This window comes from Nyctibius grandis, chromosome 26 (genome assembly GCF_013368605.1).
Source record: "Nyctibius grandis isolate bNycGra1 chromosome 26, bNycGra1.pri, whole genome shotgun sequence".
Lineage (NCBI taxonomy): Eukaryota > Metazoa > Chordata > Aves > Nyctibiiformes > Nyctibiidae > Nyctibius > Nyctibius grandis.
This window is the reverse complement of record NC_090683.1, coordinates 5,551,217-5,578,022: the sequence shown is the minus strand read 5'-3', so window position 1 is coordinate 5,578,022 and position 26,806 is coordinate 5,551,217. Positions and strand designations below refer to the sequence as shown.

General features: G+C 47.0%; 1 protein-coding gene across 2 annotated transcripts; it reads left to right on the top strand.

Moving 5' to 3' along the window:
* Positions 1 to 200: 200 nt before the first annotated feature.
* On the top strand, positions 201 to 25,562 carry KPNB1 (karyopherin subunit beta 1). 2 transcript variants are annotated; one of them, XM_068418680.1, is made up of 22 exons: positions 202 to 470; positions 766 to 824; positions 3,814 to 3,996; positions 5,423 to 5,623; positions 7,234 to 7,386; positions 8,473 to 8,532; positions 8,885 to 8,974; positions 9,389 to 9,499; positions 10,885 to 10,986; positions 12,181 to 12,405; positions 12,834 to 13,025; positions 14,335 to 14,465; positions 15,679 to 15,826; positions 16,143 to 16,214; positions 18,541 to 18,685; positions 19,985 to 20,067; positions 20,682 to 20,789; positions 21,042 to 21,185; positions 21,297 to 21,402; positions 21,740 to 21,854; positions 22,397 to 22,558; positions 23,232 to 25,562. In XM_068418680.1, coding segments are annotated over exons 1-22 (2,631 nt in total). In that variant the 5' UTR covers positions 202 to 430; the 3' UTR covers positions 23,233 to 25,562. The 2 variants fall into 2 exon arrangements, with proteins under 2 accessions (XP_068274780.1, XP_068274781.1); XM_068418679.1 differs by lacking the exon at positions 23,232 to 25,562 and having other exon boundaries at positions 201 to 470; positions 22,397 to 22,562.
* The last annotated feature ends 1,244 nt before the right edge of the window (positions 25,563 to 26,806 follow it).

Genomic DNA, 26,806 nt, shown 5'->3' with positions numbered 1-26,806 from the left:
GGCACCGCCCAATCCACGCGCGCGCCGCCGGAAGCCCCGCCCACTCCCTTCCTCCCCTCTGCCCGCCAATGGCCTCGCCTCGGCCCGCTCCGCCAATGGGAGCGCACGCCGCCGGGGGCCGGCAGCCAATGAACGCGGCGGCGCGGGGCGGCGGGCCGCGGCTGGTATCCCTCCGCCGCCCGCCCCGCCGCTCGGTGTGCGCGCGCGCGGCCGCCCCGCTCGCGCGGCCCTTTTCTCCCTCCGCCGCCCGCAGCAGCAGGAGCCGCCGCCCGCCGCCCCCGCCCCGCCAGGCCTCCGCGCCGGACCCCTCCCTCGGCCGCCTCTGCGGGGCAGGCCCCGTCTCTCTTCCCTTCCCCTCCCTCCCCTCCTTCGGCCCCAGCCCGCCCCGCTTCCCCCCCTCCGCCGGCGCCGGAGCCGCCACGCCGCCGCCATGGAGCTCATCACCATCCTGGAGAAGACGGTCTCGCCGGGTAGGGCGCGGGGGGCGCGGCGGCGGCGGCCTGAGGGAGGGAGGGCGGCGGGTAGGCCCGGCGGGGCCGGGCGGGGCGGGGGCCGCGCACCCCTGGGGCGGCCGAGTCGGCGGCCCCGGCTCCTGGGAGGGCGTGGGCGGCGGCGGGGGAGGCCGCGGGGCGGCTGGACCGGGGGCGGGTAGCGGGGCGGCGGTGGGGGCTCGGCCGCGGTGTCCGTTGGCGGCGCCTGAGGGCCGGGCGGTTGGGCCCCGCGCGCCGCTCGCTGACGCCGGTTTCCCCTCGCTCCCCTTCACAGACCGCTCCGAGCTCGAGGCGGCGCAGAAGTTCCTGGAGCAGGCGGCCATCGAGAACCTGGTGAGCCCGCCGGGGCGCCGGGCCCGGGGGCGCCGGGGCCGGCGGCGCGCGTTCCCCTCCCCCCCCCCCGCCGCCCCGCCCGGCCAGGCCGAACCGCCATGAGCGCAGCCTACCCTGCCCGCGCCCGGCCGCCGCGCCGGCCAATAGTAGCGCGTCCTCCTCCCCTGTCAGCCAATGAGAGCGCGGCGCCGGGCGAGGGGGCGGTGCCGGCTGCGGGAGCGGCCGCGGGCCATGTGCGGCCGCGGCCATCGCTGCCCCGGGCGCCGCCCGGCCCCGCCGCCGGCCCCGCTCCCTCCTCCCCGCACCGGGATCGAGCTGTCCCGCTCCGCACAGGCGGGCGGCGGCGGGGCGGGAGCACCGGAGCAGCGCCGGCCCGGGGAGGGGGTGGTCAGGAGCTTCACCACGAGTGGAGGGAGGGAACCCCCCCCGGGCAGCCGGGGCTGGAGCTCTGCCCGTGACCTTCTGAAGGAAAAAAAAGACCAAAAAAAGGGGGAAAAAAAAAAAAAATAGCTGGTCTGAGCTATGTGCTGGCGCGGGGAAGTTGAACTCACGGGCGGCCAAATAGGATTTTTGCTTAGTCAAGGTGTGCGGCTGCTGCAGCGGCTGTGCAGCCCTGGAGGGGAAGGGGAAGGGTTGGGGGGCACCGGGCCCTCCCGCAGCGCGGCTGGTGTGGCGGGGGGGGGGTTGGCTCTGGTGTTTCGGCGAGGTGGTGTCACCCGGGCAGTGTCATCGCAAACAAAAGTGGTATCCTTCATGTTTTAAGCAGTCACATACGCTGGTGTCTACTGGTGTAAACTGGGAAAGTGGCAGAGTCTTTATTTCTGTCGCTCCCTTTGAGGTGGGTGAAGCATCCCTCAGAGCCAGGACTGACGGAGCCTTTGTGCTCAATGTCAGTTTTGAGTCAAGATTCTCCGAAATGCTGTTGTTGAGCCTTAGGATCCCCCTGTTAGACTGAAGCTCCCTGGGCTGTGTGAGGTGAAGTGGTTCTGGGTGATGGACTTGAGCTGCTCTGATCCTGGGTTTCAGGCTTTTGTGAGAGCTGAAGGATACACCAGCTTGTAAAGGTTTTGTTGGTACTTGCAGCCTTGTGAGAGGCAGGTCAAGGCAGCGAGCGGAAGAAGCAGAGCTTGTGCTGGGGCTAAAGTTTGTGCCCTGGTGTGGGGACATGGAACGGTCCGGCCGTGGGACGGGCAGGGGTTGAGGAGCTCGGTGTAGGCTGCGAGGGCAGGTGACGGCTCGGATTTGCAGGAGAGTGAGGAGATGGGACTGAGGGCTGTTCCCATCGCAGCCCACGGTGGGTGGGTGAGGAGAGGGAAGGGGGGTGAGATGGGAAGGGGCAGGAGGTCCAGGGTCGAGTGAGAGGTTCTGCACCCGGGGCCACAGCCGAGCACCCAGAGCTGGGAGTGATCTCCCAGTTAGTAAATGGAGATGCAGCCGCAGAGTGGCTTGTTCTTCCTCGTCCCTCCTCCTCCTCCCCATCATTAATTTAGACCCTTTTCTGAGATTTTCACTGACACTTCTGTAGGTGTGAGAGCTGAGGTCGTACGCATCTGCATTTGCTTTGAGTCTCATGTCTGGGAGGCTTGATGTGATGCTGCTCATTTTTAGCTAGAATTATTCTTAGAGCTCCATCAAAAGACAGGTTTGTTTTTCTAACTTAGGAGTGAGAAATCCAAGGACACTTCTTCACCTTTGAATTTTAGTACTGTTTTCTTCTCAAAGGTGGCACCAACACTTACTTTGTACTGTGAACTTTTGTATGGTTCCTCACTTTTAATAAAATCAGTGTATAAAAGGTGAGCAATCTCGATGGTAGGGAGGCAGTTTAGTGTGATATATTTGTAGGGGTTTTGTCTATTGCATTAAAAATTGAGAGTATCTCTAGTGGCTCACACTCATCAGTTTAAGTTGTCCCACATTTTTCTTTATAAATTCTTCAGTTTCAATGTTGAAGAGTGCTGGATGGCCCAACTACATTTTTTTTTGAAGAGCTGCGCTTGGTTGTTGAAAATGTGGAGTCCAAGATACTGGACTTATTCTATGTTTCTGTTGAACTTTTGAAAGTTAAGTTAGTTTTAAAAATGGCTTTTTTTGGTGCCCTGCAGTCTTTGTATGTATCTTAAGTTCTGTTGTAGAGGTTATAGAAGTGGGTTATGTACGTCTGTATATTAAATGTTTTCAGGAAAACCACGTTCCTGCTTGGTGTGAAACAGCTGAAAACGGTGCAGCTGTTTCCACTGTTTCCTAGAAAGGTTTTCTTAGTAGGCAAAATGCTTCAGAGGGCCAGGGAAATGAAAAGGCTTCGCTGCTGAAACTTTAGCTGTGGACACAGCGGAAGTCTCTGAAACGTGAAGCTGTCAAATCAGGAAAGGGTTTAAACGCGGAGTCATTTCTCACTCGCTCTCACCAAAAGCAAGTGGCACAAGCGTCAGGTATTTTTATCCACACGTATGTGCTTTTTCTTGGGGGGGTAATTTCATATGTATGTCTATGTACCTCACAGGGAAGCAAGTTTGTAACCTTACAAACCATTTGTAACGCACCAGAGGAGCATCTGATTGCACATTTTAACAATTCCTGTCTTAGATTATCGTTTGGGTGTTTGCCTTGAAGCAAGGAAGTAAGTTACTCTTCATGTTTGATATCCATCCAGAAAATACATATCTTGGCAAACGACCCGAGGAGTTTATTTAAAGGAATACTTAAAGCAGGCAGGAGCATGGAAGGTAACAGTCTCTCAAGCTGAAAAAAAAAATCCAGCAAAGTCAATACCTACTTACATCGCTTTCCAGCGGTTCTAATTAGGAGCTTAATGCCCATAATCTCGGGATAGAGCTGCTGTAGTTGTGCAGTGGCGGCGGTTTGCTGTTGGCCTGGTAGAGAAGGAGCTTCCAGGAGTCGTGGTGGTGTTTTACTGGGTGAATGGGGTTTTTCCCCCTTGTTAGTGGGCAGGGGCAGGCGCGGGTGCTGAGCCCTCCTCTCTCCCCAGCCGACCTTCCTGGTGGAACTGTCCAGAGTGCTGGCAAACCCCGGCAACAGCCAAGTTGCCCGCGTGGCGGCCGGCTTGCAGATCAAGAACTCCCTGACGTCCAAGGACCCCGACATCAAGGCCCAGTACCAACAGAGATGGCTCGCCATAGACGCCAACGCCCGCAGGGAAGTCAAGAACTACGTAAGTTTTGTGACTTTTGATTCTCCGCCTGTTGGTTTCTCACGGAGGGAGATGAGTGATGAATGTCTTGGCCATCCTTCTTCATTGAGGAGTCTTCCGTTGGCTGGCTGCTCCCTTCCATGAGACAAGCAATGACATCTGCACTTGCTTGGGTGCTTTGTTGCTTGTGGCATATTTAATCTGGAGAATTATTAGCATAAAAAAACCAAACAGCTATGAGGCTTCTGCTTTTAAATTCACACTTTTACAAGGAGCATCTGAATAGTCTCCTGAGATTGCGGGAGCTAATGGGCATGGCTTCCCCACTGGGTGATTGCAGCTGGGTTGGTGTTTGCTTTTTCTTACACTTGAACAGCTTCCTCAACTGGGTTACAATCCACATCAACACCTTTGAAGCATCTGTGTCAGAACACGCATGTTTACACGAGGCCTAGCGAATTTTAAGAGTAGAATATGGTCAAAAATGTGTAAGCTCCGAATAGGAAATTATATTCTTAAATTTTCACACAGATGGGGAACTTGCCTGAGGGCTCCTGTGCTCTGTGATGGTTAAAGTTCAGGACTTGCAATGGGAAAACTGGTGGCTTAGTGGTTTTTGACTACTGGGAACAAAGGTGCACTTGGATGTACGCAGGGTTGTGTAATTGATACGAGCTGCCCTTACACCTTATATCATGTTTTCATGTTAATAGAATCCGTGTGTAGCAGAATAAAGTCGTACCATCTTCACGCACCCAACCTTAGTCTTTTATTTATGTTGATGAGACTAAGGGGGAACTTAAACTGTAAACAGGAGCTGCCATATTGCCACGTACTGAAGCTAACAAAGCCAGTTTGTTACTGGTTTTTGTCAAGTAACATTAGAAACTACAGAAATAGATATGTGGAAAATGATGTATAGCTGGAAATGTTAAAACAAATGCATGCCCCTCCCTCCATTATTTTTTTTTTAGAGAAATGTTATTCAAGTATACAAAAAGAAAATAATTCTTCTGATTGATTGCAATTAAAAAGGAAGAAAATTATTCAGTCCTATTCAGATTGTCTTGGCATAAACAGTCGGGTATTTGGGGGGGATTTTTAAACCACAACTTGTTCAGCTTTCGCAATTTCACTTTATAATACAGGCAGGGAGGGATTGTTGAGTGAGTCACTGTTGCACGTTGTGGCGTGTAGCGTTGTGTACAGGGTCTAAAGGATGTGGTAGAAGTGTGTGTAATCGTACAGCTGCATCTCACTTCCTGAAAGGGGCAGCCATGGCCAAGTTCATCTCAAACATTATTTGTCCGTGGTCACGAAACGTTTGCAGCAGGAGAAAGCAGAACTGCTTTATTGGGGAAGGGGGGTGTTGGGAATAACGGCAAGCGAAGGCTTCGGTGGCGAGCCAACGCCTCTCTGGTCGCTGACATCAAACCATCTCCCACAGGTTTTGCAGACGTTGGGTACAGAAACGTACAGACCCAGCTCAGCCTCTCAGTGCGTGGCCGGCATCGCCTGTGCCGAGATCCCCATGAACCAGTGGCCCGAACTCATCCCCCAGTTGGTAGCCAACGTTACGAATCAGCACAGCACGGAGCACATGAAAGAGTCGACGTTGGAGGCCATTGGGTACATCTGTCAGGATATCGTGAGTATCTTTTAAGTACTGTTTTATCACGAGTATATTTTAAGGGCTGGCTCAACCTCTCCCCAGAACCTTTTCTCTTCCAGCCTTTGCTTTCGCACACCTCCATATCCAGTAGGCTGTAATGCTTCCTTGTGGCTTGTACGCTTGTCCAGAGGACACCTCTGTGCTGACAGAACGATGGGCAGTAAACGTGCAGAGATGGTGTCTGAAAGGACTGACCCGCTTTCGCAGCACAAATCCAGGTCATCTTTCATAAGGTGCAGATTTAAGTCTCTATGGTGAGGGGTGCTGTTATCAAACCTGAGCTGAACATCCAGGTGTGTAAAATATTCTGGATGAGTGATCAGTGTTTGATTCCTTTCTGTGCTGGGGAAACCTGACAACTACCCTCATCTGGCGTGAGGAGCCTCTATATTCTTAATTTAGGATTTTTTGATGCACAGGTAAGAATATTTAGCTCTTTAGACCTTCTACAAAAGGTCTCATGGCTTTATCAGCATAGTTTGCAGTATTGTAATGCGTTGCATCAAGTATCTGATGTGAACTGCTTGCAAAAACCCTGTGTTCTGTCTGATTTACCACCAAAACACAACATTAGCCGCTGCTTTTCTGGCGCTGCTGGATGCCTCGGAGAACACACGTGCAGCATATTGCTGGTTGGACCTTGGTGTAGTGAGGTAGAAAGAGCAATCTTCTGTTTGGTGCTTTTCGTCAGGCTGCAGGGGACTGGTTTCACTGGGGAGGTCGGTTGCTTTTTGGAGGGTCAGGGAAATAAGAGGAAATCTCCAGCTGTACAGGGGAGTGCTCTGGGTGGAGCGTTGTTTGTACAGGTCTGTGCAAGGCTTGAGTGTGTGTTCGTTGTTTCCTTGGACAGCGTGTATCGGTGGCCTCTGGACTTTTGGATGCCCTGGCTTGCTGCTGGGGTATTTTATAACTCTCTTAGAGTTTTGTAGTTTGTGTCAGTCACGTCATGACACTGTGGATGTAGTTCAGGAATCTACTGCTGAATAAATCCTAATGTAACAATTAATATGGTTACTTGGGGATCTTGCAGCCTTTAAATTTACCACGAAGGAAAATCAATCGTTAGTCTGTGTTCATAGCTTTTTTCTTTAAGCCTTGAGTGCTTAACAATTACCTGTCCTTGCTGCCTGTCCAGGCAGTGTGTTTTTACCCTATGTCTAAAAAAGTTTGGCAACTTCACCAATAAAAGTCTCAACTGCAACTGCTGGCATAGACCTCTGCCCAGGATATAAAGGAACTGGAAATCAGTGAGTGTTCTTTAACTTGCTAATTGAATGAAGTCAAGTAGTCTGAAGCTTGTTGACCTGTTATTTGAAACAGTGGGGTTTATTCGGCATTTATGACTTGAATATCTGGAGTATTTGTGCTCAGTTCAGTCTTCTCTTTTCTGTCCCAGAAGCTGTGAAGATGTGATGGTGTATGAATTCCTTGTACTTGGGTTCTGGTCCTCCCAGTGAACAAAGGGCTTCTTGGCTTTAATGTCCTAAAACTCCTGCTTATAGATTTCAGGCTCAAACTTTGAGGGTATTTTAAAATATGGAGCAAGTTATTCAGCCAGCAAATTACTTTATCAACACTTCTTTTAGGATCCAGAGCAACTTCAGGATAAATCCAATGAGATCCTGACAGCCATCATCCAGGGAATGAGAAAGGAAGAGCCCAGCAACAATGTGAAGCTAGCAGCTACTAATGCACTCCTGAACTCTTTGGAATTCACCAAAGCAAACTTTGACAAAGAGGTGAGGGGGAAACGGTGACAGTTCTTGGCCTAAAGCTCAAGGGCTGAGTCCACGGTCTGTGATGAGGAATCATGCACCACGCTGAGTTTTGATGCATAATTCTGTTGCAACTGAGACTTGGATTCATTTCTGTAAATCCAGTATGTTCTTGTTGTAATGCAGAAATACTGTGGAAATCTTGAGAGGTTTGTCAATGGAAAGGAAGCGTCGTTGACTGTTTTTGGATAAATTTGAACTGACCTTAGAGTGTAGCCTGTTAGATGCTCTGCTTCCTAATCAAACTCTACTCTATAATGCTGCTGTAAGAGTACGAGCTTGGATCAGCACTTTCTTTCAAGTGCTGTGGCAGCAATCCAGATTTAACTTTGCCTCTGAAAATTGTTGGGGGAGGAAGGCCTGTAAGAGTCATCAGAATAGGGGCCTCGGAATGAGAGTCTTTTCAGAACAGAGAAATCTATTGATTTTTCTTTTCCTTCTCGGATTAAGTCTATCCCTTAGGTCTCTACTGGGGAGAGTGTGAGGAAGATGGAATTAATATTGAGCCTTCAGCTTAGAAGGTCTTTTAATGAAAACTTTCCCTAGTCAACTGTTCAGTGGGTGTTCATGGGGATCAACTAGAGGCTTTCAAATTTTGAGATGGGAGGTGCATAATCCATTCAGACCGTATTTCTGTTGGGCTTCAGGACTGTAAATAGCCTGGGCAGGAGTCTGTTCCTACTGAAATGCAAGAATATCCAGGTACTGCCCCCCAAGAAATATATATCCTGACTGAGTCTGGAGGTTTCTTGAAGCAATTGCTGAAATAGTTCAGGAAACAGTAGGATTTCTTCTTTTTTTTTTCCTCTTAGTTTTTTTTTTCTTTAGTTTGGTTTTTCTTTAAAATGGAAGCTTGGAATTCCCATTTTGGGGAAGAAATTAGTTAAAATACTGCAGTGAATAGTAACCTGTACAATTCCTTGATCTTTAGAAGTGCTGCACGAGTGATGGTACTAGTCCAGACTCAAAATACATCCTCCATAGAAGGGCTTGCAAAGACTTTAATGCTTTTGTAACACAGTTCTAATGTTCTTTTATTTCTTCTTCTAGTCTGAAAGGCACTTTATTATGCAAGTAGTCTGTGAAGCAACACAGTGTCCAGATACAAGGGTGAGTGAAAATGACACAAGGGTGGGTGAAAAGAAGTGCCCTGATTTGTCACTGGGGAAGCTGGCTAGAACCACTAGCATCAAAAACCAGTTGAAAAGTGTTAGATGAAATAAACAGTGTTCTGTTAAATGGTTGGTGTATGTGTAAGTACTCAAAATGAGTTTTATACCTAAAGTTAGAAGTAGTAAACTTCCTAGGAGGATTTATGTCACTTGTGAAAGACTTTATTAGGTATGGAGTTAACTAAATTGGCAGAAAGGCTGAGTTACTAACCTGTGATGGGCTACAACTGTGCTTGGTTGTCAAAGCACTTGGAAAGGTCACATCTTTGATCCCTTTTCTCCTCCGACAGGTACGAGTGGCTGCCTTACAGAATCTGGTGAAGATAATGTCCCTTTATTATCAGTATATGGAGACATACATGGGTCCTGCGCTTTTTGCTGTGAGTACTCAGGTTACTTGTATTTAATTATCTGATCTTCCTGTATTCCTTTGTCTTTATCCAGGAGGAAAAGTCTTCCTGTGTTCCCCCATTTGTTTTTCTGTCTTTGGCTGTGACTGCATGCTGTGAATCCCTCTCCCCTAGTAAGATCCCTAAAACCAGCATCAGGTGTTTCAGACTTGAGACTCCAGAAGTCAGGGCAGTGCAGGTTGCTTGCCTTGCTCTGCAGTCCTCCCAAGGTGCTGATAAACTTCTAAATGAGGAGATTGTCTTCAAGAACAGTAACTAATGTCGCATCTGATTTCAGACAATCGTGAATCTTGTACCAGTTGGACAAAAGTTGGGGCATGATTTCAAGAGAAATAACTTGCTAAAACATCTCTCTCTCCCCTCCTTTCTTTCGTGTTTCTAAAGATAACTATTGAAGCGATGAAAAGTGACATAGATGAGGTGGCTCTACAGGGCATAGAGTTCTGGTCGAACGTCTGCGATGAGGAGATGGACCTGGCTATAGAGGCGTCTGAGGTGAGTTGCAAATGGCCACTGAAAAGCGGCGAACGCCTGTGATCGTGCTTGGGAATGCTGAACTCACGGCTTTGAACTGCATCTGAACGTCCTCCTATTCCTCCCACGTGGTACCCAGCTTAGTTTTTAGCTGCTAGCTTGGGTACCAGGAGGTGTCTTACCCAGGGCTCAGCTACGATTAATTCATTCTCCCATTCAAGGTAAATGGAAGCTTGTAGCTAAGGGTGCACGGGGCTGCCATTTGGAATTCCACTGATAACTCTTTGGGTTAGTTTGTAGGGTCTGTAGCCTAATGTAAAGTTCTTAGTGTAGCTTGAATATAACCCCTTTTGCTTACTAAATTAGGATGAACTGCCTTTTTAAGTGAGTAAAATGGTTTCAATGCCAGCCTGGCTGGGAGTTGAAAGTGCTTGAGATAAAGATTCTCTGCCAGCTGTGATGAGAACACACTGTGACGTACAAGAGACAGTTTTTCTGCAAATGGTACGTGACAGCTACCCGATTTCTTTTTAGCATTCCAAAGTCAACTCAAGCTACTCCTGGAAGGTTAACCTAAATGTGCATTAAGCATGTGTACTAGGCACAGTATAATACCAAAAAATTCTCAATATCATGAAGATCTTTGAGCTGTTGCTTCATTCAGACAACATCTTGAAATGTGGAGAGCATTTCTTGAGTTACTTGCTTTCTTGGAGGCCTCTTGGAGTCTGTTACACTGACATATAAGACTTCTGGGTTTGTTACAGGCATGAGGGAGTTAGTCCTACCTGGGTGTGCAAAAAGATTGATCACGTTCTATATAATACATTATTTATGAGTTAAGTATAAAATTATGGGATGAAATAAAAGCAATCATTATCCCTTACCATGGATGGGGCTGGAGATTAATTTGGGTCATTGTTCTGCATGCAGATGCTGTTTGCATAAATTAGCTGTAGAGATCAATAATAGCTTAAAGTTTGAAGGGCTCTGGATGAATCATATCCATCTTTAAAAGTAGCTAAATATATATTTATGTTGAATGCCCAAAAAAGCAAGGATAAAAGGACAGTCAGCAGCACGTAGGTTTGGTTTATATGCCGAAGACCTCTTGCTGCTTCTGCTTGGGGTCACTTGTTAATTATACATAACTACAAACTGAAAATATTTATATTTGTACCATGTGAGGAGGGGCTCTGTGTGTGTATGGAATGGCAAATTGAACTTGCATATTGAATGTGTAACTGGGATTGGTGCAGGGTGGCCTTGAGGTTCCTGTGTGTTATGGTAACTTAAGGTTTGTGTTGGGGAGGAAAGCAAGCAAAAGACAATTTGTATCTACTGGAGTTCATAATTCAGACCTTGTGAATAGCCACTGAGAATCATTTGGTGACCTTTTCTTCTAGGCAGCAGAGCAAGGAAGGCCTCCAGAGCACACTAGCAAATTTTATGCGAAGGGAGCGCTACAGTATTTGGTCCCAATTCTAACACAAACGTTGACAAAACAGGTGAGTGGCAAAATCCCTCCTGCGTGTCCAAAAATACGTACTGTGTCTGCTTTCAAGCTCTGGGACAGCAATGCTGTGGCACGGAGGAGCCAACTGCCAGCGGTGGTCATTGCTCCCTTGCATAGGTGCTGCATTGATGTGCTTGGTCCTAAAGGTGCTTTAGGTCCCCTCGGGTGGTTTTGAACGGGGTGCGTGTCCAGAGCACCTGTGGTGGCAGTCCTTGGTCTGTGATGAGACACCATGCACCACTCTGACTGAATGATGCATCGGTTTTTGGGGCTGAGACTGTGAGACTGCACGTAGTGATGCTGAATTCTGTTAACGCATGCTTGTATTTATGGTTTCTGAAGAGGTTTGGTAGTTATCTGTATTCCTAAGGAAATGTTGGTGAAATTAAAATCAATATACAGTCTCTGCGTTATTAGAGATCCAATGTCTGGAATTCTTGAGCTTTACTTTCTGAACTGTGAAGTCCATGTTTATTTAGTACCTGTTAAGCACTTCACAGGGACTTGTTTGGACTGTGTTTCACAGTCTAATCAAAATTAATGGAATCACTTGCTACAGCAGGTCTAATTATAAAATAAAACTGTTAATTAAGCCATGCAGGACGGAGTTCATTTGACTTACTGCAATGGACTGGGAAAATGCTTGGTGCTCTTAGTGAATCCAGGAAATTGTTTCCCTGTTTCTTCTGTATAGCTGCCCACTTGGCTGCGGAGAGTTAAATTGCAGGAGGTTCTAAAGTGCTTGTTAAAACAGGGGAGAGAAAAAGGATGAGAGGATCACAGGTACAGAGCTTCAAATGACTTTGGTGAGGGGCTGAGCTAACAGTCGGGGGGAAGAAGCAATTTCACTGGAGCCACTCCACGAGGCGATGGTGTGGATCAAAGGAACAAAATCTCCATCTAGATGAGAGAGAAGCAGTTTGGAAGATGTATGAGGCTCCTGTAGGTGCATCAGTAAAGAGCTAGCAGCCTTACACCGGGGTGGAAAGGTACTGATGATGCGAGTAACTCGGGTTGCTGCTCTGCCAGAGATGTAGCTGGTACTTCCAGCCCCGAATTAATTTCTAAATATAACACCTGGTAATAAGGCAAAGCTACTTGCAGCAGATCCAAGAGGATGCTGCTGCCCGTGACTGGTGAGGGATATTTTCCCCCAGACTGACCAGGGATGCTGTTCTCCTCCTAGGATGAAAATGATGATGATGACGACTGGAACCCCTGCAAAGCAGCAGGAGTCTGCCTCATGCTCCTGGCGACCTGCTGTGAAGATGACATTGTTCCTCATGTGCTGCCCTTTATTAAAGAACACATTAAAAATCCAGATTGGCGATACAGAGATGCAGCTGTGATGGCTTTTGGGTGCATTTTGGAAGGACCAGAGCCTAACCAGCTCAAACCACTAGTCATACAGGTAAGGTTCCTTGTGTTTTCTTGGAGGCTTGTAGAGGAGAAACTTTGTGATTTATTTGGAGGAGGATGCCTGCTTTGCACGTTGCTCTTAATCTGAGGAAAAGCAGAAGGATGCCAGCTTTTAATCATGTTTTAGAGAGATTTGGTAGGCCCAGGGCAGGTAGTTGGGTTACATAGCCCTGAATCACAGGGACATGCAGGGCTTCAGAATACCTGACTCCAGATGTGTCAGTTCTTAAGCCTTCCACACTGGGAAGTAACTTTATGAAGCTTAAAATATGAGAACAATGGCCTAACTGGACCTAGACTGTCCTCCCCTCCCCATCGCTATCTCATAGGGAATATGTTAAAATCAGAACCAGTGGCAAACTCCTATTTCCATAGATTGCACTTGATCACATCTTTCTCCTGACTGCAATTATGTTCTAGGCAATGCCAACTTTAATAGAACTAATGAAGGACCCCAGCGTTGTGGTTCGAGACACAACTGCTTGGACCGTGGGCAGGATCTGCGAGATGCTTCCTGAAGCTGCCATCAATGACATTTACCTCGCTCCACTGCTGCAGTGTCTGATGGAGGGCCTGAGCGCCGAGCCCAGAGTGGCCTCCAACGTGTGCTGGGTAAGGCAGCCCCTTGGCTGTTGGATGTGTGATGAGGTTCTATCAACAAGGGGAATGCAGCTCATACTCGTGTATGTGAATGCACACACATATATGTACATATATACACACAAATGTATATATACTCATTTAAATGGATTTCAGAGGTGGCTCATGGCTCCGTCATCCAGCATTGTTAACTGTAAGTGATCTCAAGTCTGTTTTGCGGCTCTGGTAAGAAAGAATAAAGGGAGAAGTGGATTTTAAGGAGGAAAATGCTAATATTTACTGAGTGTAGAAGTTGCTGTAGATTTGAAAAGGCTGCAGAAGCTGTCCTTGATGACAGGTGTGATAGCTGTTTAGAAAAGGCGTGCTGGGATTTAGCTTTTTTCTTGGGAGCAGCTTGATTGCCTTCTTAATCTTAAGGGAGAGACGAGATACCTTGTTTCCCATTACCTAAGCCTGCTTCTGCAGTGGTTCCAGAACTAAATTGAAGAGCATGAGATTTTTTTTTTGTTCCCTTACAGAGCTGCCCTCCCTTGGGTTGGTTTGCTGACTTTAGTTGGATCATCATCCTGATGCACGTCTGCTACCATGTAGCATATCTGATCTTCCACTATAGAGAGGCTGTGTCCCTTACTGCCTTTTAAGAGAGCTGCTCAATAAGGATTGAGCTAGAGATGAGTATTTGCAAGTCAAAACAAGTTTTAGGAGTGACAGAATTTGTTCTCTTAGTGTTCCAGAGGTTTGAAGGCTTCTAGTCAGCTTGGAAGCTTTTCCCTGATCGGTTGATCTTGGCAAAAGTCCACGTAGCCAAGGCTTTTGTCTTCTAAAGATGATGACTACTATATGTTTTTAGTCTGAAATGAAAACGAGGAGGCTTTCAACTCTCCTAATCCACCTGTCTCTCATCGCAGTTACAATTGCTTTGCAGTTGGGGATTTGAGTGGTTCACAGCCTTGTCTAAACCCGGATTTTAACTCGTGGTGGTGATGCTGGGTAGTGGGTACAATCTGTCAGTACCCTGCGAGGTTCAAGCAATCCACCTTTACTCAGTTTGGCTCTTGACAGCTACCAGTTGGTGAGACCTTTGACTGTGGATGGCTTGACTGTTACGGTTTCAGTCTTTGAAATTTTCCCCACTGTTGCACCAAAACTCAGTGCACTGAACAATGTAGCTGTTCATGAAGGGAGATGTGAATCCTGCACATGTCTGGGGGTCTTTTCTGGGGTTGTTCTGTTAGAATGAAAACTGTTGGAATGGATGTTTCTGGACTTGTGAGGAGGGTAAACTCATTTGAGTAACAGCAATGGTTGTTCTGTGTTTCAGGCCTTCTCTAGTCTTGCTGAAGCTGCCTATGAAGCTGCAGATGTAGCTGATGATCAGGAAGAACCAGCAACGTACTGCTTATCCTCTTCATTTGAGCTAATAGTTCAGAAGCTTCTGGAGACCGCAGATAGGTAATGCTGAACCTGCTGGCTTAAGCTCTGCAGAGATGCTTTTTTTATTACTTCAGACTGTTGGTCCTCTTTCTCTTGCAGCTTAGATCTGAGTGGTGTTTTATCAGAACTGGGCTTTTTTGATATCACATGGACTATAAAATGCTAATCCCCAGGAAGAAAGCTGTTCACACAGAATAATTTCTCAGTATTTTGCCCATATCTGCTTTTAGCAAGTTTGGGGTTTCCTCCAAGAGTGCCTCTGCCATGTTTTACTTTGAAGTTTCCGAGCACAGTTTAAGACCGTGCACATCTTTGTACGGCAGTGATAAGACTCTTCAAGGTTGACTACAAGGCCATGGAATAATCAGGATTGCAGCAAGTGATAATTAGAAATCTGTGTGTATCGTCCTGTTCGTTTCACTGTGATTGTTTTGTGCTGTGGTTGTTGCTGTCATGTTACATCCATTCACATTAGCACCAGGTACTCCCAGAAGAGATGAGGACCTAGTTAGGCTGGGTACTGTCCTTTTCCCCACTAAGCTCAAATATAAATAGATGAGGCAAAATATTTTTCTCAGTTCTGCAGATTCAAAAATAAGGGTAATGCTGAAGTCATGTTCTGCCTTGAAGGTCCCATAAATCTTGACAGCTCAGAGTTCAATCCTTGGATCAGTTCAGTCGTCAGCTGAAGCCTTTTGCTGCAGGATGACTTCTCAAATGGTGTCCCTGTCTGAACAATTCAAAGTCTAAACTCTTCCTGTCTAATTTACATCCAACCAGAAGTGGAGTGTCTAGCTCAAGGCTCTGAAGCCCATCAGTCATCTTAGCATAGATCTCAGCTGTCTTTATTTCAGATTTAACACCCTCCCCGATGTCTGGGGGGGATGTCAGAGAGGTAGTAATGTATGCTGCTCACCTCTTGGGGCCATCCCTTCCCAGGTAGGGTAGTGCCACACTGGAAGATGTGGGTTTGAGGCTTTTTCTCTTCTGGTACTTGCTGCCAGTGCCTGAAGATACTGGAAGTCATTATTAATAGCGAATGAAAAAATGTTCCAGAAGTGGCTTCACAAATTTCCTTTACTTCCAAGTCTTGGAATACAGGAATGCAAGTGCTTTTAGTGCTGCTTGTCACAACACTAAAATTTAGCTGTTACCGATTTACTAAAAAAAAAAGTCTGTTTCTAAGCAAGCCTGAGCACTGGGAGCTGCAAATATATTCCTTCTGTCACAGGCCTGATGGACACCAGAATAACTTGAGGAGTTCTGCGTATGAATCTCTGATGGAAATAGTGAAAAACAGTGCCAAGGACTGTTACCCTGCTGTCCAGAAGACGACTCTGGTCATCATGGAACGACTTCAGCAGGTGCTGCAGATGGAGGTAGGTAAACCTGAGTTTCAAACCCATGATGGTGAGGGGTTTAGGGAGACCAAGGAGGTGTGATGTTGCTGTTGTTCTGTGGCTTCATCTGGGGTAGAAAAAGGAGTTTTGTTGCTGATTGCTTATTGTATGGTATCCTGTGTGTTTATTTTTTTTTAATAGGTAGATATATTAAGCTTCTGAACCTCTTGTCTCAAATGTGAACAAACAAATATTTAAAATTGAATCTCTGGAACTCATAGTGCTGTCAAAATCTGCTGGGTTTGCATGGACTGCGATGCAGGCTTTTCACATGGGGGGTTTTGTTCTTTTTCAGTCTCATATCCAGAGCACTTCCGACAGAATCCAGTTCAACGATCTTCAGTCTCTTCTTTGTGCTACTCTACAGGTAAGTTCCTGTCTCCCGTGTTTGTGCTTATGGGAAAGAGGCGGCTTTAGAGACATCTCTGTGCCCCTGAGGGTGCAGGCTTGGTCCTGTTGGTGAGATAATGAGGAAATTGGATCTTGTGTCCCAGCTGACATGTCGGAGGTGATACAAGGTTCAGAAGGCTTTGGTAGGGTACGACTTACAAAATTCAGGGCAATATGAATAAAGAACAGCATGTTGAAGACTGTATATGCTCTCAGATTGGCTCTTACATTGGCTACGGGCTGAACAATCGCTTGGGTTGGCACAGGCAAAAAAAAAATCTCCGTAACAGCTTTAATTTGTTCATCTGCCTCTTGTGGTTGCTGTTCTTATTTAAAATGGCACTAATTAAAATGCACTGCATGTCCTTGAAATTAAACATCTGGTAATGAACAGCCCGCATGACTTGGAGTACTAGCGCATTTCTCTTCCTTGCTTACTCCTACAAAGTCCACTGCAAGCAGCCACTTTTTATCCCCAAAACCTCTCAGGAGATTGATCAGACCATCCTCTGAAGTATGTGGTGGTTGATATTGGCGCTCTCCTGCTTGCACTGCAGGAAGGGTGGCACGGTGCTGTCGTGCCTGGCTGATTAACAGGTACAAGGCACTGCTTTAAAGCTATAACAGACGTAGATTCAGCATCAACGCAGCTCTGTGCAGCTCGGAGAAGGAAGGAGCGTTTTCTTCTGGAGATGTAACAGAGTACTGTGTAATCTGAAATCAAAGCAGAGCAGAGTATCTGTCTCTGCTCAGATTTATTCCTTTGGTGGGTGGTGTTACCTGTTCTCTGCAATTTGTTTCTTCCATCCTTATTAGCTGAGCCTTTTCCTCGCCCGCAGGTAACAGCCTGTTTCTATCAGTTGGAGCTTCCCGTTCCCTTAAGTGAGGTTAAGAGGTCTCCTGGCTGTTGTCTCCAGGCTGTTTTGAGAAATTATTAACTTCATCCTTCTTCTTCAGAAGCCCATAGCATCAGCTGTTACTTCCAGTCCCCAATTTTTAGGGTAATTTTCCAAATAATGGGTAGATGGGAATTGTCTGTCCTTGTAGTGGGCTTTAATGGGGAGACTTCAGTATCTAGAATCTCTCCTTTTGGCACAGTGTGATCACTGATCTCTTTCAGGATGCCTCTGCCTGTGGGAAGTGTAGTACAGGTGGAATTAAACTACTGATTTTAATTTGTAAACGTGTTTCTTCACATCTGAACCTTCAGTATTTACAGTAGTTGCAGCAGATACTTAAATACCACTAGGTAAAAATCAGCAGGCAGATTATTTTTTTTTCAGTGTTACATAGTCAAATATAGTACTTTGTTACTACTTTTTCTCTTCTGCTGGAAATACAATTGTGAACATCCAGCAGAGGAAAAACATTTGTGAGTATTTAAATGGAATGAGAAAATCAAGACCAATTATTTAAACAGTTAAAGTCAATCTCTGGAGTGACTCAGTTTGAAGAATCAGACTTGAAATAATTATTTGCCTCTGCAGGTTAAAGAATCAGTCTTTCTCTTTTGATAGGAAATGCAAATTTATTTTAAATCAGGATACATCAAGGCTGTTTTCTGTAGTCCATGTGCTGAAAGGGGCGGTCAGTGGGAGCAGAGCATAGATTAAGCTCAGGTATTTATCTGGGGTGTTTCCCTGGCCCCTCTGCTCACTGTGAGGTGCTGGACCACACGGAGCATGTGTGTGCTCACCAAAGTGCTCTGCCTGTAGGTAAGGCTGCCTCTGCTTCCTCCAGAAATCAGTTTTGCTTTCCAAACACCTCAGTGCTAAACATGTTCCTGTAAATTTTGTAGTGGTTGTATGTTAATTTGTTCTCTGTTCATCCTGGGTAAGAGAGGTTGGTGCTAAGGACATTCTTATACTGTATTTCTGAAGTTTAATTCCGTGGTTTAGAAGCAAAGCTTACGTGCAGCCCACACTTGGCAGTAAGAGGTTGCAGTCACATTGCTGTGATAGAAAAGGGCTTTTTTTTTTTTTTTTTTTTTTATAGGCCCAAATTTGGGCTGGTCACATTTAATGCCAGCTTACAAATGGCAAGCCTGGAGAATAGCCTATGCAGCAGGAAAGGTAAATTCAGCTTGTTCTGTAGCTGGAAAATTGAATGCAGCTAAAATGAATGGGACTTCGCACTTGCACTGACAAAGCATATTTTTGCAGCAGCAGAGTTCAAACAGCAGCTTCCTTTTTAGCAGCCCAATGTGGTCATGAGCGCTTGGAGCCAGTGCAGGAGATGTAAAGGAGCGATTCAGCCTCGCATAGATGGAAGCAATTACAGTCTCTTTCTCCATTCCCACCCAGAACGTCCTCCGGAAGGTCCAGCACCAGGATGCTTTGCAGATCTCCGACGTGGTGATGGCATCTCTACTGAGAATGTTCCAGAGCACGGCAGGCTCAGGGGGCGTGCAGGAGGATGCCTTGATGGCAGTCAGCACCCTGGTAGAAGGTCAGTCTTGCGCTGCGGAGCAGGGTTGTGTCTGAGGAGAGGCAGAGCTGGGACAGAACTGGTTTGCTTCCTTCTCTTTTTGACTAGATGGCAAAAAACATTTAGCTCCTGGTTTTGCTTGAGGTTTGGTTTTGGCTGCACATCTCCCCACATCTGTCTGTGAAGGTCTGAGACTGGCAGGTCACGCTAGATTGTGTTTTGTGAACGAATGGTTTATTTTCCATTAATAATGTAGCTACAATGCATATTCTGCCAGGAAAAAACCCCTTGTGCTGCCTCGTACAGTGCCCAGCACGATGGGAACCTGGTCCCTTCGTGCTGCTCCCGGACAGATTGAACGTTATCTTGATGATTCAGACTTGCTGCTGCCTGTGACCTGTGGGGGTTTTGTGGAGTGTTGTCAGGGGTGGATTTACAGTCATTGTTCTTGTTTAAAAGAAATCACAATGGCAAAGATCAGCATTAGACTGGGTCAGAATGGGTGGAGTAAAATAAAATTTGGGTTGGGGTATTCCAGGCAGTTTGAGCTTCACGGCTCGGGTTTAGCAGGTGGTGGCTGGGGCATCATCTTGAGCTCTGGGAACACGCTGTTGTGAAGTGTTACACACGAGTGTGAAAGCTGAGGTGCTGTTGAAGGTCTACGTGTAACCTCGTTGCCTGACACCCCTGCCTTATCTCCAGTAAAAGCCACGTGTGATTTGGGAATGGGTCTTCAGGGAGATCAGTTTGTAAGGAGGCTGGTTTCAGTCTTCCCTTTTTCCTGAGGCTCTTACCCTGGATAGCCTGTAGAGGGTCTGACCAGGTGACAGGACCGATTTCTAGTAGAAGTATCTGCTCTGAGGACACAGGAGACCTTGTAAGTGCAGCAGAGTCAGTTTTGGCTTTTTGGAGTAGCCCCTTCCGACCCTGGTGTGTTCTGGAGAGCAGGTCTTTGGCGGGCAACCCTCTGGCTGCTCTTGGGAATGTTTAGTGGGATTGCCTGAGGAAACTGGGAGGTGGGTGAGAAGGTTGAGTGGGATCATTGAGAAGATCTCAACATCCTTTCTAAGCACGGGAGGGGGTTGTCTGTCTTCAAAGGCCTGCACAGAATTGAGCTTTTTTGAATCTCAGTTTAGTCCAGATGGGTGTATTTCACTGGTGCTCAGGTTTTGTGTGAGAATGGATTTGTTCTGCTTCTGTGGAACATACAGGTACTGGTTTTGGGTGGGATATAATGGTGGGTTTCTGTTTTGTTGAACTCCAGCAAATACATTGTTATAGGTTGGGATATTTTCTAACTAGAATATTTTCCATGCACAGTCTTAGGTGGAGAGTTTCTGAAGTACATGGATGCCTTCAAACCATTCCTTGGCATTGGACTGAAGAACTATGCTGAGTACCAGGTAGAGGTCAAACCAGGCAGCCCTGTGTTCACAATCTCTAGATTCTCATCTGCTCACAGGTGCTGAGTTCAGCAGGTGTGCGTCTGTGAAGTACCACAGCTTCTGGTGATGAAATCAAAACTGGAGCCCCATAGACTTGTCTCTAATTAGTGGCTGCATGCACAAATTTAGACTCTCTTCTGTTTAATTCAGCAGAAGGCCTTCATTGACTTGACACCTGTGTTTTCACAGTGGCTGTGTATTAGTTGGCCTTGAAAGAGGTTGCTACTGGCTGTGAATCTCCATTAGAAGGTCAAGTCATGGTGCTCACCATGGGGTGGGTGTTTAGACCACCCAGCTGCTGAATTGGGTGGCATTTGTTCAGACCAAGTCCATGTCACTTTGTTGGCATCTGGATCTCTTGGTGAAGCAAGCTCAGCTCTTTGCAGCTCTGTGGTATCGATAGTTAACGGAGCAGGGACTCATCAGCTGCTGCATGAGGGTCCCCGTTCTGGGTGGTTTAATGGCTGCAGACTCTCACCACTACTTAGAGCTTTAATAAGCTGAAGCTGTAAGGACAGAGAGTGGAAGGCTGACTCAGCGGGTGGGTGTCTTACTTGCTGTTCTATTTGCAGGTTTGTCTGGCTGCAGTGGGCCTGGTTGGTGACTTATGCAGAGCCCTGCAATCCAACATCTTGCCTTTTTGTGACGAGGTTATGCAGCTGCTCTTGGAGAACTTGGGGGTGAGTGTTTACCTTCTCATTAGCCAGTTAGTAACAGTTGGCTTGTACACTGAGAAGAAAGTGGGAGGTGGGAGAAGCAGAAGTGTTAGGCATGCTCTGAAGATCTCGTGTTTGACAACTAGCTTGCTTACTATTTGAATGGAATCCAGATTTATTGGGGGTAAGGAGTTACGTTTCAAGTCTTCATTTATTAGCTCCTCCCCCCTTAAAAAGAAGTACAACTGAACGTAACGGTGCTGAAATCTCTTCCAGAATGAAAACGTTCACAGGTCTGTGAAGCCTCAGATTCTCTCAGTGTTTGGTGACATTGCCCTTGCCATCGGAGGAGAATTTAAGAAGTACCTGGATGTCGTACTGAACACCCTTCAGCAGGCTTCCCAAGCACAGGTTGATAAGGTAAGCTGGTGGTGCACGCTCCAGTTCCTTCATTAAAATCCTAAACGAGTGAGGGCTGCACACACCTCATCAGGGATGGTGCTGAAGTGTGCTCTCCTCTTGCCTTCCCAGTCTGACTATGACATGGTGGATTACCTGAATGAGTTGAGGGAGGGCTGCCTGGAAGCTTACACTGGCATCATCCAAGGACTGAAGGGAGACCAAGAAAACGTGCACCGTGAGTACTGTGTCCTGCCCTGGTGTTTCTGTGCCTGAAATGACACAGGGAGATGGGAAGAGCTCTGCTTGGACAAGCTGTTCCGTGGTGGTTGCTGCATCCATGGGCATGTCCTTGTTCATTCCTGTCTGCGTGGGAGCGAATGCTCTGCTGCCGTGAGCAGGGAAGGGGTTTAGAGCCCTTCACTACGGTTCCTCTTCCTCTGGCAGTTTTTCCCTTCTCTCTCTCTTCTGGGGCCAATTCTGGCTGTTGGGGGATATACTGAAACCCCTTTTAAAGGGCAGACTATTAAACGTGAGCTGTGTTTCACCCTGCTATAATAAAACTTCTCTTTCAGCGGATGTGATGCTGGTGCAGCCCAGAGTAGAATTTATTCTGTCTTACATTGACCACATTGCTGGAGATGAGGATCACACCGATGGAGTCGTGGCGTGTGCTGCTGGACTGATAGGGTAAGCATCCCCATCCTGTTGCAGCTGACAGCACGCTCGTTGGGTAGGTAGAAATCTTTGTACAACAGCTTTAATGTTAGAAGCTGCGTTTTTGTGACTGTCTGAAGTATTTAACATCAGTTCTGGGTTTTTACAGTCTAGTGTGGGCTGTTTAACCCAAGGTGTGAAGTGGTTACGCAGGTGAGCTCCTGTAAGTGACAGGGTGAAAACCAGCAGGTAGAAGTGAAGGTTGGATGTGTGTTACAGAAATTCCAGGTCGAGGATTTTTCAAGGATGACCTGGGCTTACAAACAAAACACCCCCCCTCAGTTCCCTGGGTACGGAGGAACTCGGGTCAGGGTGTTTGAATCTTTTCCGTTTAATATCTCCAGTTAGTCACAATTTCAGAAAACTCCTCCCGCTGAAATTAGTGACCATATGCAGCATTTTCAAAAGGACATTAGCTGTGAGTCAGACTTCTTTTTGCTAGCGAGAGCTGATCAGAGTGGTGCTGGCACATCTGCTTGTGGCACTCAGCCTCAAAGCCTCTCTTTGTGCTTCAGGGATTTGTGTACAGCGTTTGGAAAAGACGTACTGAAATTAGTAGAAGCTAGACCCATGATACATGAACTGCTAACTGAAGGGAGAAGATCCAAGACGAACAAAACAAAAACCCTCGCTACCTGGGCGACTAAAGAACTGAGGAAACTGAAGAACCAAGCTTGGTAAGGGATCACACCCACCTCCTTTTCATGCTGCATAATTATGAAATTGGCTAAACTCCTGAGTCTGAGAGATGCTTCCCCAAAGCCTTGTTCTCTAGAAGGTTGGTTTGCATTTATTTTCCCTGTAAACAAGCCCCATCTGTGGTCTTGTGTATCAGGACAAACACGACCCAAGAAACACTGTGAGCTGCTTGGCTTGCACGAGAGCAGATGCAGACTTGGGGGCTCCTGGCTCTGTGAAATACGTCCCCCCTGCTAGCCGGGGACGAGCCTGCGCTCCTCTGGGCGCGGGGTGATTGAAGCCTGTTGACTCCTCAGTCCTGCTCGGAGTTCAGGGAGCGTATGGACAATGCTCTTGGTGATGGTTTAGTTTGAGGTGGTCCTGTGAGGGGCAGGGAGTTGGGCTTGATGATCCCTTCCAACTTGCGATACTCTGAGTCTGTGATTCTCAGAGTATCTTTTAAAAGGAGCAGACTGCAGAGAGGGGCACGATGGAGTATCTGTGTTTGGGAGAACAAGTGTTACACCTTTGTCACCCCACCTTGACAAGTCCCTTACTACCCCTGTTATTTCTCTTTTAGCCAATTTTTCCCACTTATTACTAGTTTTATCTCCTGAACGTGGGGTTTTGTGGCGTCGAGGGTTTGTTTTGACGGCCGCTTTTTCCTCGCAGATCTGTTACCATTGGGATGACACCTGAGACCCCCACTGGAAATCTCCAATCTTTTGAAAAAAAACCCGGAAGTGAGGAGTGTGCACGGATGCTGAATGTTTGGGAATGAGAGGATGAGTGAGTGAGGCTTGAAACACACCACATTGAAAATCCCGCCACGGCAACAGCAGCAGTCAGCGAGCTGAGCACTGACTTGCCTGAAAAACCTGCCATCATCTTCGGGGAGAGGGAGCGAGCGAGCTGTGTCCGAGTAACGAGCGAGTCTCCTTCCGACGGACCAGGACTAGCTTCCCTGTCGTGGCCGGCGCAGGAGGGGAACGAGTTTTTGGAGGAGAAGGAAACTGGGTTCAACTGTGGTGCTTTTTTTTTTTTTGTCTGAGGTCTGGCTTTGGCTGCTGGAGAGAGATGGAGCCTGGGTCTCCAGCCGCCTGCTGTACCCTTTGCCGCACGACGCTGTCGGTGTGTGGGGTAAAAGGAGGGGGGTGAAGGATTTTCAGTCTAGGAGTGAGTGTGTGTGAATGAGGCGGTATCCACATTCTCAACTTCAAGTCATTGCAGTTTATCTTTTCCCAAAAAACAAACAAACAAAAAAAGGGTTAGCTGTTGCATTTCATAAACTAACCGAAGTTCAGTCTACTGATGCAGCGTAAGAGATGTAAAAAAAGAGAAGGAAAAAAAAAACACAAAAAAAGAAAAAAAAAAGAAAAAAAAAAAATAGGAAAGTCGCTCTTTAGGGCTTTTTATTTTAGGGAAACACTGACGAATGTTCAGAGCTCCCGTTCCGAGTGACGCTTTTCATGATCTCGTTTCATCAAAGCGCCTTTCCTTCCTTAATATTGTTCAACTGTGAATGTAGAAATGGGGGAAAAACAACACTTTTGCGTTAGAGGGAATAGAAATAAATTGTCAAACAAGATTTCAGGCTTAAAAAAAAAATAAAACACAAAAAATACAAACGTTAAGTGCTCCGAATTGGCAGTGAGAACGCAAAGGGAAAGATCTCTCCTGACTTGTACTGTAGCAGCCCGAACACCCACAAAAATTGTGCCAAAGAGTTGAAAAACAAAATAAAACTTCAGGTAATATTTTGGATTGCAAAAATGAGGATAAATTCAATGTTCAAACAAAATCTGATAAAATGCCATTTGGAAACTGCTTGGCCTTTTGTGCTCTTTATTTGATCCAATTTAATGGGGTTATTGGTCTCTCGCTGCACTTCAAAAACAAAAAAAAAGGAAAAAAATTTATATAAAATATATATATACTGACTTGAGCTTACACAAGACGGCACTTGTAAAAGGTTATATTTTTCCACTGCAGTTGAAGATTAATAAAATGGTGTCAAACATTCCCCAATACTTCCTTTTTGTATTCTTGGTCTTTCCAGTAAAAGGGGAAACCCATTAACAATATTTTTTTTTTTTTTAATAGAGTAGTAACAGTCTGATGGGCAACTCAGACGTGAACTGGCTGTTTGCTGCTTCCCCCACCATGCAACGTTCCTATTTTCACATGAAGGATCAGAATCTTCCTCCTCAATGAGACTTTTGCTTTTGAGGAACAGGCCCTTGCTTATCCTTGTCAGCAATAAGCCCAGAGAACACGGAGGAGGTGCAGGGTTTGGAGACTTATTTTTCATTTCATTTTTATCCACGCAGCTGTTGATAACTACCAGCATTTGAACCTGCAGTCTGACATGGGCATTTTTAAAAGCTGCTTGTGGGAGGGAGAGTAGGAAACCTTCGCCAGTATTTTTTTTTCTTTTCTTTTTCTTTTTTTTTCCTTTTTTTTTCCTATAAAGCAGCCCAGGATCTGCTCGATTCCCCAGTTTCCTTTTCCAGGTCTGATCCATTACAATGGAGTCCACTCGCGTTGCCCATCTGCACTGCAGCATCCACACTAGCTCTTGTACAGGGTATCAGATATGTGCCTTTCAGTGCTGGGTTCAGATTGCAGTCGAAGTGCCGACTTTGAACCAGTGTACAAAAATAAAATAAAATAAAATAAAAAAAATCCCAGGTGTTTAGAGGAGAGGAGGAGCTCTGTGAACTGGGAGAGCCAGCCAGCTCCGGAGCACGGACTTAGGGAGAGGCCTGGGTCACATTTCTAGTAATGCCTTTTCTTTTTATTTTGTTTCTCGAGGTGGGGGTGGGATTTCCTAAAAAAAAAAATATATATAAAAAAAAGAAAAAAGCCATTCCTGAAGTTGGGGAGGGGGCGTGGAGGGAAGAAATCTGATCATTCCTCAGTGCTACCTGTTTCTGTCCTGTGTGGCTGTTCAGCTGTAGACAGCAGGAGAATAAAGTACACTGAGACAGTAGTGGAATCAAACCTTGTGTCTGTCCTGTTTGTTTGGGGGCTTTTTGTTGGGGTTTGGTTTGGTTTGGTTCAGGGAACAAGTGCTCAGAAGTCGTTGCTTGGCCTGAGCGATGTAGTGGGGGGCAGGAGCTGGTCCGAGCCCCCCCTGCGCCCCTTACCCCTGTCACTGCTGGCTGTAGGGGCAGGGCCAGGTGCCTATTTTAGAGACTTACTGTTTTTTAAGAGTTGGTTTCGCTGCTTGGCAGACTTAATTAAATAGAATAAATCCTTGTTTTTTAAATAATTTTCTTTTCCAAGTGCCACTTCAGCGCTGCTGGCGCCGGAGGGCTGCGGAGGTGATGCTGTGAGAGGGTGTGTTGTGCCCTTCACTTCTAACCTGACCCCTCGGTGCAGGTGGGGGAAAGGTTTAACCTCTAAAAGGTGCCCGTTAATGCAATCTGGAAATTTCAGCTCCACACCGAGTTCATTAACTTTGTTTTATCAATTTGTACCTCGCGAAGGAGCCGGCGCTTCGTCTGCCGTGACCGCACTGGTAATAACGCTTGGAGAGAACCCAAACCTGACAACTCGGTAGGACCGATTTATTTACCTTCTAAATTAAAAAAAAAAAAGCTTTATTTTTGTTTTCCTTACTGTTTTGGGTTTTTTTTGGTGCTTCGTTTCCCCAGAGCCCGCCGCCGCCTCTCCTCCTGCCAGCAGCCTGCCCCCGCCGCGGTGGCTCGGGGAGACTGTGTGGGTTGTGCGCTCAATGAGTGACGCTCGCCCGTTTCCTCTTTGGGGGAGCGGGAGGTGACAGCAGTGTGTCATCAGCCATATGTGCCGCTCCGGGGACAGCGGGGCCGTGCAGGGCTATTTCTGGGAGCGGGAGCTTCGGGCTTTTCTGCCGACGCTGGATTTTATCCTTTAGCATCTCGCTGGAGGTGAGCGGGCTGATGTGCCGAGCTCCCCCGGGATGGCTGCTTCCCTACGGGGAGATGGGAAACCCTATTTCCCTGCAGCAGCTTTGAGAGGGGGAAGAAAAACAACCAACAACTTGATTTTTCTAGTCTCGGAGGTGATAGCGTGGCCTCAGTGCCCTCCTGGCTGCTGCAGCTCGCAGGCGCTGTCTGGCGCCGCCGGCACTTGCTGAATGGTTTCCCACCCCTGGGGGTGGCACGATGGCAGCGCGGGGGCACAGGGTGGCCTTTGAGCTGGTGTCACCACCCTGGAATGAAACTTTCTAGCTGAGGGGACCTTAATTTCACAGCTGTTCTGCT